The sequence below is a fragment of the Gracilinanus agilis genome, chromosome 2, assembly GCF_016433145.1.
Source record: "Gracilinanus agilis isolate LMUSP501 chromosome 2, AgileGrace, whole genome shotgun sequence".
Classification (NCBI taxonomy): Eukaryota; Metazoa; Chordata; class Mammalia; order Didelphimorphia; family Didelphidae; genus Gracilinanus; species Gracilinanus agilis.
In genome coordinates this window covers 540982247-541000191 of record NC_058131.1, presented here as the reverse complement: position 1 = coordinate 541000191, position 17945 = coordinate 540982247, and the positions used below count along the sequence as shown (strand labels likewise).

The window sequence follows — 17945 nt, the reverse complement described above, 5'->3', positions numbered from 1 at the left end:
CTGAGAAATGCTGGTATAAACCATTCCTTCTGTTAATAGTATTCAACATAAAACCATGACTGATTAATCAATAAAAACTCATGTGAGAGTTTCACTGAAATGTACTTTTATAACAACTCATTTGCTCACATTCATTAATTATCTTGCCTCTCCTGTTATGCTCCCAGGATTTGCTTAAAATGAGTGAACAACCTATTGTTGATCATAGAAGTCCAAGATTTTGGATAACCTAAAAGCTGAAATGAAACATGCCCTGCCCTTTGAATTGTCATCTCCCATGCTTCTCACATCTAGGATATACAAAGTTCAGTAAGAACAACCAACTCTCAGCTTTCCTAACTGGACTTTTGTCAGCTTTGCAATTAATTAAATTCCATTATTACAAATCATCAATTAGCCCAAAAGGTTGCTGAGCTTGTGAGTGTGCTGAAGAAGGCAGATTCTAATGATAATTTGAGATGAGTAGGACACTAAATTTCTCTCTTGTTAATAATTAAAGTAGATAACTTATGTTTTTATTTATAGCTTCCAGAAATATCCGCTCATTTCTGTGCACTGCAATGTCAGCTAATCATCTGCTTGTCAGGATCTGACTTAGGCTATTGTATTTTATTATCGGCGCACCCAGCTTCATTGGAAGCCATTAAATACAGCCCATTTGTACTAAAAATAAAAATTCCAAAGGTTAGGCCTGCTGTACTTCATTACTGCTACTTCACTGGTCTTCCTGCCTTGTCATCTGCTTGGAAAAAATACAGTCATGAGGAATTTTTTTTAAATGCTATTTACCGGTTTCAATTTCCCAGATGTAAATGGAATCATCTGCACATCCAACAATTAAGAAATTTTCTACAGGGTGCCATTTTATTGTTGTCACAGGGGAAAGGTGCTTCTGAGCCTTCAAAAGACATGTCTTTTCCTCAAGGTGGAGTAGTATAACCGAGTGGTCATTGCATACACAGCACACAATGTGATGATCTTTCAGCTAGAAAACAAATGACAATATTTTGTAGCAGTTAATTTAGTATGATTTTTCTAATAGATTTTGTTTTTGTGTTTGTATTTTTTTTATTTTCATACATTGTTTACATTAGCAAGAAAAATTTCTCTAAACCCTTATTTGTAATACAACTTTTACTCTGGTCAGCTCAAATTGCTATGGCAAGAATATGAAAACACAAGATAATATCTTAAACTCTATTAAATAGAGAGAGATCACAATGGAAACTTCTGGTTTGGATCCTATGGTAAACTAAAGTAAAAAACTTGACAAATATTCATTAATTTGAGACAAAATAAAGCCAACAGAAATAACAAGAACTAAATAAAAATAAGCAACAACAACAAAAAATTCATTTACTCCCTTTCCTCAAACTAACACTGATAAATTCAGTCTAGGTAAGATTTGCCTAACGTAAACCAGCATTTCTCATTTGTAGCCTCAAAAAAAAAAAAGATAGTACTATTCACAGATCTATATAGCACAAAACATGCTGGAGAGTCAGTAGTCCTATGTTCTACTATGGGCTCTGGCACAAGAGATGATGATAGTCTTGGGTATAACTTTTTTATGTTTGACTTATCTTAACAATTAAATGGAAATATTACTCATTGGCACTACCTATCTATCTAGCTATATATACGTGTATATATATATATATATATATATAGGCACTACCTATATATTTATTATTATTATTTATTATTTAGTCATAAAGAAAGTTCTCTGTAAGCTACAATGTATACAAAAATGTGAGAAATAATATCATCATTTATTCCATGAGTTGACCATAGTCTAAAAGACCAATTGGTATTTCCAACTACATATAGGCAATCTGCGAAATAACAATAACTTCACAGAGTAAGCATCACTCCATAAAATGCTATTTACCCCTTACTGCATAACTTGAATATAACTTAAGTCTAGGGGCACTGTCAAAATATATCTGAGATTTAGCAAAGAATCATCTAATTTTTTATGCTTTCACTTAATTTTAAATATTTTCCACAGGGATCATGGAAAAAGGGAACAAAGCAAGAGGAAAAGCTGGGGGCTTGACAGAGGAAGGGACAATTTTCAGATCAGAACTAAGACATCTTGATACCACAAAATGACATGGTAATCTGGAACATGGACTTAGTTTTGCAGAGATCAAAGGCTTGGGGTGGAGTAGGATTAACAGCACATGACAACTGATATCTGCCCTGGATTTACAGGGAGGAATAAGGAGGTTCTACAAGTATTCAGTATATTTTTAACCTATTTTTATTTATAAGGAGAGAATGTACTCCCCACCTCATAATTGATATTTAGTTGCAGAAAGCAGATTCCATAATACATGTAATGATATCTTTGTTAACAAAGTGTTAAACATGCAGTGATCCTTACAAAATATCATTCTGAGGGGGCAGCTGGATGGCTCAGTGGGTTGAGAGCTAGATTTATAGATAGGAGGTCCTGGGTTTCCAATGTGGCCTCAGACACTTTCTAGGTGGGTGACCCTGGGCAAGTATTTAACCCCCACTACCTAGCCCTTACCACTCTTCTGCCATGGAACCAATACATACTATTGATCCTAAGGCAGAAGGTAAGGGTTTAAAAATATATATATCATTCTGAATAAATCAGAAGGGGCAACATTACAGGTTGAGTTAAAAACAAGCCATGTCCTGAGGTGGAATGGGGTAAAGATAACCAAGCTCTGGAGAAATGTCATAAATTTTAAGTTTATAAGTTGCCCATGTAGGAGACCCCAACTATAAATTTGACCATGCCATTGAGCACAGGAGATATTCCATCTAAAGGGAAAAACCATCCTATCCAGCATTAGGAGGATCAGTTAAAGAGAGTTTAAGGAACAGTGACAGCCTCCAGAGAGACACAGATATGAAGAAAGGGTTGGCACAAGACTATAGAAACTGCTTCAAAGAAAACCACCTCAGAAAGAGAGAGGGATGGGGAAAGAAGCAGATAGACAGACAGACAGATGGACAGACAGATGGACACAGAGAGACAGAAAGGGAGATTCAGAGAGAGCCCACTATTGACTTGAGGGAGAACCAGTCCAGACAATTGAAGAAAGAGTTGTAAATATTCTACCAGCTGAGACCACCCACCTTAGATGGAGATCAGAGAGGACATTTATTTTTCACTGAGAATATACAGTTTCCAGTACTTCTTTCATTCTTTCCTTATCATCATTGATTATGATTATCTCATTATTATTAGATTCTATACATAAATCCTTGAAATGTAACACAAATATGGGCTAATATTATTGTCATTTACAACGTTTGTTATCAGAGAATAATCAGTAAATTAGCCAATTGCTAGTGGTAAAAATTCGTAAGGTAAGATTTGTAAGGCTAGAAACTTAAATAGGGGTCCTGGATTTCCTTTCTTTAAACTAATGCTGGTTCTTCTATTTTAGTTGATAAGTAACAATCGGTTCTTCATATTTCTATTTGATTATCTTTATTCTCTGTGAAAGCTGAATTTCTGTATCACAGAAAGTTGTAATTAGCTTCAAACCTAAATCAGATATTAAGTCCTTTTTCTAAGACAAATAGGGAAAAAAGAATAATGGAGTTTTGTTTATTAAACTCAACTAAAACAAAACCTCTTAAGTTGCAAGTATAAACTAAATTAAAAAGAAAACTTAAGCAATTCAAAATATAATAATAACTGAGTGATTATTTTCCCACTTTACTTACTGTGAAGATTTCTGGTGACATCAAAAGGCTTGTTACTGCACCTGCCCTCAAAAAGAATTTATGCAAAACTTCTTCAGTAAAGATATCCCACCAGATTACACAAGATTCTTGATCCCCAGAAACCATCCAGCTCTGATCTAATTTGGATGAGTGACTATGAGGATAAAGTAAGGAAGTAACACTTTTGTTGTGACCTCTGAGAACTTTGTAAGGCAGGGAATCTGAAAGCAGAAAGAAGAAAATTAGATATTTTCTACTAGCTCAAGAATGAGGCTTGACTTTTTTTTTTGGAAGTTTTATTTTGGGTCTGTTTTTATGAAAAGGAGTACCATGGCCAAATTCATGGCCTACTCTTTGAGCTTCATCCCCTACTACTCCTCTCCCCTCCACAAAAAATAAAATAAAATAAAATAAAACCTCTGAGGGTCTGTTCTTCATTTCGTTTTGTTTTGTTTTTGGCAAAGGGTCCATTTAGGTGAGAAAGTTATCACTTCAAAAACAAGGAACAAAACTCACAACTTATTACTCAAAATCTACTAATTTTCAATCTTGAACTGTTACTACAACATCAAAAAGTTGATTAAAATTATACAAAACTATTGACAAGTACCAGGTATGGCCAGCTGCCTGCTACACCTCTTGGAAACCAACTGGTTTTGGATAGCTCAAACTCAGTGGTTCTTTTATTTTTTAAATCTTTATCTTCCATCTTAGAATCAATAAGAGCTAGGCAGTGACAACTAAGTGGCTTGCCCAGAGTTACACAGTCAGGAATTGTCACAGACCAAATTTGAATCCAGGATCTCCTATCTCTAGGTTCTCAATCTACTGAGACACTGAGCTGCTTTTCCAACAACAGTGCCTCTTTTTAGCATGGAACATTACCTCTGATTTGACTTGACATTCATTGTTCAATGAATTCAACCAATTACCTTTCCTAAAAAAGGCATTATCTTCCAAAAGTCCTGCTTTTGCTGCATTTAAAGCTAGTGTTATAAAGATCCTCCCATCTTCACATCCACATATTAATTTGTCAAAACTTGGAATAAACATAGATGAAGTAACTGCTGGGCTTCCATCTCCATCTTCAAATGCACAGAAACCATCGATAATGCTGGGTGATATAGTGTGATACTTGTCAAAATTATCTTGAAGGATATAGGTGGTAGTTATTGGTATTTCTAAAAAGAGTACAAAGGGAAAGAAGAATTTAAAAAAAAACTCTGAGTATGAAAATCCATCACAATCACTGAAAGAACCGGGTCAATGTGTCATTGGGGCTGCCAAAAATTCCTAACTACTCAATAGCTTCATACAAACTGGCTAACCATATTTCCCCTTATAATCCAAGGTCTTCCATCCTAAAAGGGCATCATTGGAGATCCATGGTGGACTGGAGCAACTGAAGATATTTGAGAAAATCATGGGATGATAAAATTGGCTCTGAGGAACAACATATGGAGCTTTCAGCTTGACTTAGCCAAAGATGAGAAGGGTTATAGAGTTATAGTGTATGGGAGTAGAAAGCTATGGAATCAATTTGGAATAAAGAACTTTAGGTTTAAATGCCAGTTCTAAATCATTTAAGTAGCCATTTGTTTGTCAAATGAGAAGGTTGGATTAGGTGACCTTTAAGGTTTCTTCTCATTCTAAAGCTTCTGACCTCTGATGTTAGGTTACTCTGGGGAAAGTTTCAATCTGAAAATGACAAAATGCTTGAATATTTGAGGTTTAGTAGCTATCACAGATACTCTATGTGGTCTATATTACCTGCAGTTCAATGACAACCTGGATCCTGGCCATCTTACACCCTGAATTCTGAGTTATTGATCAATTTTGAGATTTAAGTAAAACTTTTAAAAGACCCAGAACATTTTAAAGTACTCATTATCATACATCAGAAAGGGGACCCAAGCTATCATTTAGTCCAAACTCCCTTATTATAATATACATCTAAGGAAACTTAAGACCTGGAAATGAAGTGACTTGTTTAAGTTCACAGAGGTAATATGACACAAAACCTGCATTTGTCCTCTCATGCCAAAACCAGAACTTTTTTCTCTGCTTCTTTGAATACTTCAAAATTGACTAGAACTCTAAGATCATATAGTTATAGAGAGAGAACTGGAGGGACTTTAGAGCTCATCAAATCCAACTGCTTTATTTTACAAATGAGGAAACTGAGACTCAGAGAACTAAAATGAATTTTAATTTAATTTAAAGTAAATTTTAAATTACTCAGGCTCAGACAGCTGATGTGGGATTAGATCGCAGGTCTTCCCAACTCCATGTTCAATGCTACACCTTGGTCTATTATATATAACCATTGGAAAAGCTAAAATCACCATCTGCCTCTACACCATTTCTTGTTGTTCAGTTGTTTCAGTTGGGTCCAATTCTTCATGAACCCATTTGGAGTTTTCTTGGCAGATACTAGAGGGGTTTGCCATTTCCTTCTGCAGCTCATTTTATAGATGAGGAAACTGAGGCAAACAGATTAAGGTCACAAAAGCTAACAAGGGTCTGAGGTCAAATCTGAATTCAGGTCTTCCTGATTCCAGGCCTAGAACTCTATCTATTGAGCAACCTAGCTATCACCCTCTGCCACCCTATTTTCCTCTCCAACTTGCAGGATCAAGCAGAAAGATCCAGTTTTCCCCAGTTTCAGAAACAAACATTTCACATATTTGGTAAAAGGAATAACCTTTCTTACCTTTAGGAGAACCATCAAACTTTGATACTGGAACATCAGGGATATGCCATAAAGTGATTCTTCCAGACATTTCTCCTGAGAAGAGGACTTTATAGAAAGGTTCCTTCCGTTCATTGAGATAGCCCATAACAAATGGATAGCTCTGCATCAGAAATAATTTAAAATTTTACACATGGGGAAAATGCAAAGTATAGAAACTTATGATAGCCATGGTTGTGGTAAGTAGAGAATAAAAGAGATAAGAAGAGGTGAACACACAGACTAACTTTCTTGCATAAATGTCTTATTTATTCTCTTGAAATCTCTAACCTTAATCTGTAACTGAAACAAGGATGTGACCAGTTTTAATGGAAACTCTGGGTATCATACCAAAAAAATTCAGTCACTAGTTAGTTTTTAATGTTCTCAAAAGGAGAGGAAATATCCTAATTATAACAGGTCAAATATTGTAAATATAGCATCTAAAGAGTGATTGCTGAGAGGCTTGGAAAAATCTCAAGACTAGCTTCCACCTCAAATATTCTATGGATGACCTTTTCAGACCCTGAGTGAAAAAGAAATTAAAAAGGTAAACTACAATCAGTTAATTCTGATATCAAACAATTTTTCCTTGATGATTCAGAGGGCACTTCAGGATCTTGAAATGACCTGAACTGTTATCATTTTGAATAAATATGCTAGCTAAGTTCTGCTTATCAGAATTCCTGGTTCACATAGAATTGTCATTTGTTTTTGCATTGCACTCATCTAGACATGAACCAACTGAAAAACTAGAACAGACATAATTGAATCCCTCCACATATTATCAATCCAGAGACACATAGTGCTTTAGAAGGGCCAAGACTAAAACCAAGTGCTCCCAAATCCCAGAGTCCTTGTACTTTGTACCTAAATGAATTAATTTCATTAAGTCCTCCCAAGAAGTAGGAATAAGAAGCAATTTAAATTTGCAAAACTTTGAATTGAGTATAAAAATGGATTCTTTTGTTAAGTAACAGGCAAAAATCTGAAAATAGGTTAACATGATTTCTTTTAGATTCAGACTTACAAATCAAAATGATCTGTATAGGGTCACCAGCCATATATACAGATAAAATTGTATTGATGACTTTCCCCAATTTGATCAGTTAACATTTCATTGCCCCATCCTACTTTTTTTAACTATGATTTTTAAGAATTGGTATTGCTTTATGGAAACATGCAAAAGTTATAACTCCCAAAAAGCATTAAGTAAGTTAAGTTATTGTTAGAGATATTGTATCAGTTGCTGATTTAAGTCAAGCATTTCAAGGATCCAGTTAGGCTCACAATGAAAGGGGAAGACTTGCAACAAAAAGAATTGGTTGAAAACAAAAAACAGAATCTAGTGACAAACTATTCTTGCAGAACAGCCCAATTAATCCTTAGAAAATAAGCAGAGACCTTTGAGTGACCTGGTAGTTGAAGGGGTTGTTATTGATGCCTCTACAACAAAATAAAAGTTTTTTAAAGTTGAAAAAATGTTGAGGGTAATTTTTAAAAACACTGCTAACTGTTGCTATGAAAAAGGGATGGGGGTGGGGTGGGGAGAGCAAGACAATACAAAGACTGCAATAATGAAAGTAGAAAACCAAAGAAGATGAAGAAATTGACCCTTTTTCCAAGGTTATGTCAAAAACAACTCTCCAAGATCTGAGAATTTTCATCAGACTAACACATCTAACCCCTCTAAAATGTTTTGGAAATATTTTTCTTCACAATTCTGGAAGTATTCTCTTCATTGAGGAAATGATGAATTAGGATAAATAAAATAACACATTGGGAAGTCAAATCATTCCAGAATTATAGGAATTGCTGTATGCTGATAGGATACTGTTACAGAACTTAATACTATTCTATACATAGAAAAAGGATAAGAAATTTTTAAAAACAGAAATAAAAATGCTTTAATTGCCTGGGAATTTGCCTGATATAAACTTCTTTATCAAGGGGAAAAAACATGGGACATAATATGAAAATTCTTCATCTTTTCTGGTTTTTGCATTTCAAATATTACAATCTTTGTATTGTCTTGTTCTCCCCACCCTTATTAGTTTTTTTTGGTTTTTTTTTAAACCCTTGTACTTCGGTGTATTGTCTCATAGGTGAAGATTGGTAAGGGTGGGCAATGGGGGTCAAGTGACTTGCCCAGGGTCCAGGGTCACACAGCTGGGAAGTGGCTGAGGCCGGGTTTGAACCTAGGACCTCCTGTCTCTAGGCCTGACTCTCACTCCACTGAGCTACCCAGCTGCCCCCCTTATTAGTTTTATAATTACCTTTTTTCCCTAAATTTTTTGCTCCCCTGAAGGGATAGGTAACATGAAATTTTTGGCGATGTAAAAACAAAAGATACTAATTAAAACTTTTTTTCATAAAACAAAAGTATAGACAATATATACTCAAAATTAAACTTAGAAAAAAATGTAACAATCAACAGTATACTTAATGTACAATGTGATGAAAATGGAGTTTTATGATGAAGAATGATGATCAAAATTGTAAACTGAGTGTAAAGACATGTAAAACAAGTGAATGCAGCAAAAGTCCATATTACACATTAACAAAAATTTTAATAGAAAAAGTTGTAAAACTTTTTTTAATAAATTTAGTTCACTGTGTCTGTTAATTTGTATGCAACTGTGATTTTGTATAGAAGAAAAGCTTTTTTCAGTGTCTGTCTTTTGCTCTTTGAATATCTATTACATTTTCATTCACTTGGCTGCTGTTCACCCCTTTATTCCAAAACCTAGAATAGGAACTATATACTTACTCGATATTATACAGCACAGAGTTCAGTGCCACAAAAGAATATGTGCCTCTTAAATTATAGAATCACAGATCAGGAGCTATTAAGAACCAAGGAAATTATGTAATCTAATATTCTCATTTTACAAATGAATGAATTCAAAGCTAAAATGTTAAATAAGTTTCCTTTTAGTCATATAGGTATCATAGATAGTGTAGGAGCATATTTAGGATTAGAAGCCAGATTCTTATATGACAATTGTTTTTCACTTGTGTCCAACTCTTTATGATCTTATTTGGGTTTTTTTGGCAAAAATACTAGAATGGTTTGCCATTTCCTACTCCAATGAATTTTACATATGAGGAAACTGAGGCAAACAGTGTTAAATGACTTCCTGAGGGTTATACAGCTAGTAAGTGTCTAAGACCAGATTTAAACTCAAGAAGGCCAGTCCTCACTTCAGACCTAGCCCACTATCCACTGAGCCACCAACCCACTCCTCTTATATGCCAAACCCAGTGTTAGTTTCACTACCTACACTGCCTCCTTTCCTGAATCTGATTGTATGGTATTTTTTTGTTTATGTATTTTTAAACATGTCAGAACTTTTTTTTTTAAAAAGAGAATGAAATGGCAAGGAATGTATCAGGAACTAAGAGTCAAGGACATGTTTTAATTTAATTTTCATCTTGGTAACTCTGACCTCCACGAAGTCCTACTCCAAAGCCTCACAATATGGTGGTGACCTTATTTAGGTCATCGAAAAAGGAGATCAGTAAAGAATAAGAAAAGGCTTTGATTATGGAGTGGCAACAAATTGTGTCTGCTCCATGAGGCCAAGCCACACTAAGCATGGATATCACTAGTCACCTGCTTCCTTCGCTGAACTCTTTGGCCATGGCAAACAATGAAACAAAGGAAAACACAAAATGGCCCTCAGTTCTACATCACCACCTTCTCCTTTTCAAGTGACAGTAGTAGAGTTGGGAAAGTTAATATAGTGCCATCACCTTTTTTTAATTAAAAACTTTTTATAGACATATAAATTATATAAGTACATGTAATATAAAATTATCTATAAACAGTCCCATATAAATTATATATTCATAAGTATATAATAACATAAAGTTGTCTATAAACATTGGTACTCCACATGTGAAATCCTTGTCCAGTGATAAAAGAGGAAGTATATTATTACCAGAGGAACTCATTTATGCCAATCTTGAAATTCTCAATATGAGCAAAATTTTTTTCAATATAAATAAAATATTCTTGGCATAAGTTAAAATCTGCAGCAAATAAAAGGATAGCTCAAAGCTTATTATACACATAAATAATAGAATCAGCAGAGCTGATTGATTCATGTGTCCAAAAGCAACATGAAACATCATTCCTTTTTTTTGAGGGGGGTCATTTTTTGGATTTTTGGTCATCTGATATTACATGGCTAAGTATTTGTAGAATTACCAATAAAAAACGAATTGCAGCAAAACTTGAGTTTCAGAGGATTTCATATGTAGAAATACATTAGGATGGCCCCAAATTATACTGCAATGTTTTTATGCAATGTCTATATACATATTATTCCCTCTTTCACTCTACCTACTGACCTCCCTGGCTTTTGTTAACACTTAAATAAAAGCCTATCTTTTACTAGAAGTTTTTCCCAATAACTCTTAATTATAGCATCTTCCCTTAAATTACTTCCCATTAATTCTATATATGGTTTATTTTGTATATGCTTATTTGCACATTGTCTCCCTCAATGTAATCTCCTTGGAATGGGGACTGTCTTTTCCTTCTTTTTGTGTTTTCAGTGCTTAGCATGGTTCTTGGCACATGGTAGGCACTTAATACTGATTGTCATAAGGTACAAACTAAAACAGATACTGTGGGTCCTAGAGCTGAAAAGGAAGAATGGTGTAGGAGAGATTTCCTTTGCGAAACTCCAATATTTTTTATAAACTCCAAAGCTTTTCCCTGAAATAAAGGCCCATCTTTTTAAAGTTAATATTCTTTCAGTAGAAATCCTAGTGTGGCTAGAATTTAAGTAGTCTTAGAAAAAATAAAGTGTAATATCAACCAAAGGATAATGATGAGGTGCATTATGGATAGGAGTGGGCTATGGCATATTAACAAATGACCTGCACAGGAAAGCAGCTTAAAGGATGAACTAACAGATGTATGACCAGAAAAAATAATGAACTGGACATGTATGAAGAATAAGAAACAAGAGATAGAGAGACCACATACACGTATGGTATTCATTCAGAGATATGAAAACTAGAAAAAGTCACCCAACATGTTAGGTGGGTAATCTGATTCTGATTCATGTGAGGACATAAGAGTTGCTCAAGAAGAGCAAGAATGAATGAGTGTGGCCAAGACTCATACCAATGAACTCTGAAGCTAAGCAATAAATAAATTGTCATGATGATGAAGTTTAAGTTTAAAAATCTTCACATTCATTAACTGGTAGGAAAGGGTGGGGCAGTGCTGCCGAAAGACCTTTATTTTCTGGAAAATAAAGGAGAAAAATAAAAATATAAAATAAAAACAAAGGAGAAAATAAAAAAGGAGCAAAAACTAATCATAATAATAAAATTACTTAACTACAATGAATTTTAACTACGTAGCATTTAAGCCCTTCTTTTTACACGGAATATATTTTTTTATGATGAGAAGCAAAGACATTAAAAGCAGCAATTAAATAATGCCTTAGGCAAAATTATAGACTGAAAATACTCTTTTTCTAGATAGAATACAAAACAAAATTCTGTTGGCCATTGTCGAATAATTGAAAAATCATCACCAGTGCTATACCTGCATTCAAACAGCATTTTCTAATTTTTAGCTGCCATCACCTATTCATAAAGTACTTATAAAACTTACAAAACAAAGAAATTCGAGAGGAAGAAATTTTATGACTTCTCAACAACTTTAGCTGCCTAATTGAACATGTCAACAACCAATAAATAGCAGCATACATTATTCATTGTCCTACAAATCACTCAAGAATGTTTCATTTTTCTTACAGTAACTATTCTCATGTTTAACTGATGGCCAAGTTGAATGTCTTTCAAAAGCTTGAGGATGATTATAGTAATTATACCTAGTACATACAAGACTGCAGATTGCAATAGGGTATTCAGGTACGTTCTCCAAATATATGGGGACAAAGTTAGAAAGTTCACTCTCTAAAATTCAGTAAGTGTCCATGTTGTCAGAATGGGGTTGAGAGAAGAATGAGTCAATCTAGCTAATGAAGTGGTTATTTTTTTGTTTGTATGTTTTTTTAAAGGTTTCCTGAATCTCAACAAGGAGCTTTAAAGGGACTCCCTAGAAAAAAGTGTACACATCTAAAATTTAACTAAAGGAAAATTTTAATTTGGGAAACATATCTGGTATGGGAACGGCTTAGATAATATTATTTGATAAGTGATGAACAGTAGAAAAAATAGAAATAGAGGGTAAAGAGTCAAGTGTTTATCCCACATCATACAGGAGGGAGGGAGACCTGACTTGATCAGGTAAGATCAAGTATTTGGTCCATCTGACAGATCTGTGGAATAGAAATGAGTGTGTCTGTTTACCAAAACTTGATGCTTACCAGTGAATTTGGTTGTCTAAGTAGATTTTTCTATTGGGAAGAAAATGTGCTAAATAGCTAGTAAAACATCTGGTCTGTTCATCAGCTCTATTTGTCACTGTCATCTAATAAACTGGCATTCATGCTTACTGGATTTCTTTTGTATTTGGTAGCATGCATTGGTTGCCCTCAGAGCCTAATCACTTCTGGGGAGACTGATAAAATGAAAGTTTCCAGCCTTAAAATCTGAGGACCAAACTGTGGACCTCTGAGGCTATCTATCACTTAGTACCCTGACCCCCAGAAGCACCAGTCTTATTAATGACATCTTTTATCTCTATCACAGAGATGTTTTATATTACTTTTTTTTTTTAGAATGGGAGCTCCTTGAGGGCAAGCAGCTGTCATATACTTTTGTATATATTTTGCACATCAGATATTGCTTTCTATGTAGTGATTCATTTTGTTGAAATTATTCTGGAGCAGGTAAGGAGTGCAGTGGCTAGAGCACTGGGCTGGAGTCAGAAGGAGTCCAGCCTCAGACACTTCCCCATTATGGGCAAGTCATTTAATTCATTTGCTTCAGTTTTCTCATCTGTAAAATTAGAATAATAGTGACACCTACTTCCCATAATTGTGGTAAGGATCAGCGGAGATTAGAATTATAAAGCATAATGCATAAATGTTATTCTTCTTGTGATTATAGTTAATTTAGTTACTACAGATCATGTATTACTAGACTTGAGATTAGAATACTTGCTCAGATCTTGCTTTTGATAGCTGTATGGCTATAGATGAATCTCAGTTTTGTCATTTGTAAATGGGTATAATCATACTATCTACTGACTACTCAATATGTGGAAAATACTTTGAAAATTTTAGTGTTACATAAAGGTAAGTGCCTATTATATAAATAATATGATAATAATAGTAAAAACTTTAAAGAAATTTGGAGAATCATATTGACTTTAAAAATATGTTTAGGGAGCAGCAAAGAGGTGGGCTCAAAAGATTGAGAGCCAGGCCTAGACAAGAGGTCCTAGGTTCAAATCTGACCTCAGACACTTCCTAGCTATGTGATCCTGAACAAGTCACTTAATCCTCACTGCCCTGCTATTACTATTCTTCTGCCTGGGAACCAATACACAATATTGATTCTAAGATGGAAGGTAAGGGTTTTTTAACTTTCAAAATATATTTAATAAAATCTAATTTTCTGGCAACTTTATAAAAAAATAAACCATTTACCAAGAGTAGAATTATAGAAAGGCATATTTGATTTGATGGTCTGAACCATTTTTTTCATAACACTTTATTTTGAAACAATTACTTATCTAAAATATTAAATGAAAGCAGTTTCAGAAATTGTTTCTCTTTATTGTCCATTACCTTATTTTCTTTTACAGAAGTAGAGCAGAGTAAATGAGGATACATGGTTCCTTTAAGTACTCTTCCATCAGCAGGGTATAAACTTTTTGAAAGTCCACTAGATTAAAAAAAAGTTATTTCAAAAAATGCAAATCTATTTATTTATAGTGTATGTATATCCCTCCCTTCTTTTTTTTTTTAAGTCCAGGATTTACCACTCAAGTTTCTAAACTCTGTTAGAAACAGTTAGGTTAATAATTACAAGTGACTTCTTTTTGAAAACCCGGCACCAGCTGTACAAGTTCTACATGGCTAATCTCATTCCTTCATCCCCTGCTGTTTCATACAAAGGCTGAAGCCTACCAAGCTTAGGGTAAATCTTCGAGTGCCAAAGTGGTTTTGTTCTGGTTTTTGATCATGAGCAACATGCAGAGACTTTGCTATAATAAACCTCCCAAAGTTCATTTTCTACCTGAACATTATGTGTGCTGTCCCCATCTGAGCCCACCTGTTCAGCAGCTGATAGATATAACTGTGACCATCTTCTGTCCAGATGATGATTCGGTGGGCAGCGAGCACCTCTCCACCAGCAAAGAACTCCCTGCTTTTACTGACTTCAGTGAGCAGGAGAGAAAAGTCACAGAAATCATAAACCTAAAAAAAGAAAATTTGTGACTCTCATCAAGAATAAGCAATGTGTACTCGATTCTATCAACGTGATCATGATTTAAGTCAATCTATGGCCAATTCTCAAGTGTACATTATATTTTACCTTTATAAACATACTAAGAACATATTAATACAAATGTGGACCAATGTGGACATCAGTTATTTTCTTTCCTTGATAGTCATCCTTAAGTAGGTTTGAGTAAACTATGATTGTGTTTCAGGGTGGCCTTCTATAAAGCCAAATATTTTTTAAAAATAGAATCCACTATATAATATGTTGAAATGAAAAGGTTATTTTCAAATGGTGACACTTTCACTTTTTTCTCAGGACAAATTGGGAGTTCAGTGATCTATATTCAGTGCATTCATAAAAAAAAAGAAGATGCTATTTAATTGGACAATGAAAAATGAAAGCCCTTAAAAAGATAAATTATTGCAAGAGAAGAACATGACAATATTACTTTAAGTTCTCAAGCAGAGGCATCATTTTTTAAAAATTTCTTATACATAAACATAGTAGCTTCCCATTATAACGTGAATGGTTATTTTATAGTCTAAGCTATACTATGGATCAAACACTATCCCACAAAATATAAGAACTATATGCAGCAAAAACCGGTCAGAGCCTCAGATTAACATTCCAAGTGATTTACATCATATTTAAATAGTAATTTACTTTTCATTGTAACTATCATGAGAGTAAAGAAATCCATTGTGTCCACACACTACCTGCCAACATTTGGAAAATACCACCAACAGAAGTCTTTCCGTATAGGTGCAAAATCTTATCGTCCGGCAGTTGGGTGAGTCCAGAGATTTGGATTCTTTTTCATAAATATCTTTCCTTTCCTTAATAAGAAGTGGACATATGTTAGTAGTAGCTCCTGGTGCTTTAGATTAATTCATATAATCAAATGTTTCCAACATATTTGTATGAGGTTACTTTTTATGATTTCAAAAGAACTCTGCAATCCTTTTCTAACTTGTAATGCTTCTAATCAAGTAACTTGAAATATAAATTGAATGTTATAGCCACATATCCCAGAGTGCCTTACATTTATAGTGATCATTCAGTAAATATTTGTTTTAATATAAACTCCTCTGTTTAGCTTTTAAAACTCTTCACAACTTGGCTTCAAACTGTTTTTATAGCCTCAGAAGACATTACTTCCCTCTTGCACTCTGATCCAGGCACACTAACTTTCTGTTCTTCATACACAGAATATGATCTCATCTCTGTGTCTTTGCATGGGTCATTCCACATTCCTTACATGTACTCTTTTTTTTACCTCTTCTTCATTGAATTCTTTCCATCTTTCTTTAAGTCCTTTAAGACAAGCTCAAACACCATCTTTTTTTATATATACCCTTATCTTCTGACAGTATCAATTCTAACACAGAAGGGCTAAGCAATCAAGGTTATGTAACTTGCCCAGGGTTTCAGACCTAGGAAATGTCTGAGGCCAGATTTTAACTCAGGTCCTTCTGACTCCAGACCTGATGCTCTAAACACTATGATACCTAGATGCCTCTCAAGCATTATCTTGTACATGAAATTTTTCCTGATTCCCAAATTGTTTGTGTCTTTTTCCCCAAACTACCTTATATTTAACTACTTTGTATGTATTGGTTTTGATTCACTTTTTATTTATGTTGTATGTTTCCATATGTACTCATTGACTCTCTTATTAGAATGCAAGCTCTTTGTGAACAGAGATTTGTTCATTCTTGACCTTATAGCCCTACACCCAACACAACATTGTCGTTGGTCAGTGGTTTCACTCATGTTTGACTCTTCATGACCTCATTTAGGATTTTCTTGGCAAAGATGCTGGAGTAGTGTTGCCATTTCTTTCTCCAGTTTATTTTATGGATGAGGAAATAGAAATAAACAGGGTTAAATGACTTGTCCAGTGTCACATTGTTAGTAAGGGTTTGAGGCCAGATTTGAAATCAGGAAGAGTCTTCCTGACTCAAAACCAAGAGCTCTATCCACTATGCCACCTAGCTGCCCACTGGCACGCAGCAGGTATTTGTTAAATATTTGTTGATTGATTGATGGTTATGATGTATTTCTTGCACTCACAACTTCTGAGATCTTTCACTACAAAGTCCCAGCTAGGTCAAAAGTTCTCTCTAGGATGAGTCAGTCAACAAGCATTTAGTAAGCACCCATTACGTGCCAGGGACTGTGCTCAGGGAAGGAGATACAATGAAAGGCAAACAAACAAAAATCTATTTCCTTCTCTCAAAAAGTTCATAGTCCAAAGAGGAAGACAACATGCAAAAAACTATCTACCAATAAGATAAGAACAGGATAAATTGGAGATAATCAACAGAAGACAAGCACTAGCATTAAGAGGAATTATTAGCAAAGGTTTCTTGTAGACAGGTGGATTTTAGCTGAGACTTGAAAGCAACTGGGTTACTGATGTGATAAGAGAGAATTATTGGCTTGTGAACATGCATACAGTGAGGAGAAGAAGCCTCTATGAGGAATAGCAAGGAGGCCAGCATCACTGGACTGAGGAGTATGCATGGAGGACTAAGGATGAAGGTGAACTCTTTTAGAACCAGTATGGGAGGCCAATAAGACAAAGAGAGTCTCAAATAGATAAAAATCTATTTCATGGGCTGCTGAAAAAAATAACTTTGTTATCTGGTCAGAATGCAGAGAATGAAATCTTTAAGGTTTCAATGTTAGAATCAGAGGAGGAAGAAGTGGCTCATAGAAAATGAAAAGGGTTTTAAAATTCAAATGAAAAATCCACTAACAGTGGGCCTTCTCCCACCTAAAAACCTCTCTTCAAAAGAGGAAAGAGAGATAAAAGCAGAGGAGCCTCTGCCACTTGGAGCTCCAACTCCGCAGCCACAGCCCCATGTTGGGCGCCACTCTCTTTCTCTTATTGGCCTCCCACAAACCAGTACTTTGACTAAAAGAGTAAAATACCAGTTTATATTTGATGCTGTTTCTGCTGCCTGTCTCTGAAACCATTGCTTATAGTTTTAATGAAGGAGTTTTAAAAATAAATATGGGTCTTGGACATATCATCAATTTATCTCTTGCCGAGGCCAAAGAATATTCCACAATAACAGTAAAAATTTCTTTCTAAAGAATGTTAGGTGGC

The 17945-nt window shown here is 34.7% G+C and overlaps 1 protein-coding gene across 1 annotated transcript in view; it reads right to left on the bottom strand.

The window, feature by feature from the left end:
* Positions 1–621: 621 nt before the first annotated feature.
* Positions 622–17945, bottom strand: part of WDR72 (WD repeat domain 72) — a 68169-nt gene continuing 50845 nt past the window's right edge. The window contains exons 7-13 of the mRNA XM_044665157.1: positions 15547–15666; positions 14657–14802; positions 14170–14266; positions 6428–6569; positions 4647–4895; positions 3715–3935; positions 622–985 (exon numbers count right to left, since the gene is read on the bottom strand). Coding sequence (XP_044521092.1) covers positions 782–985; positions 3715–3935; positions 4647–4895; positions 6428–6569; positions 14170–14266; positions 14657–14802; positions 15547–15666 — 1179 coding nt within the window. The 3' untranslated portion in view covers positions 622–781. The remainder of the gene's footprint in view (positions 986–3714; positions 3936–4646; positions 4896–6427; positions 6570–14169; positions 14267–14656; positions 14803–15546; positions 15667–17945) is intronic.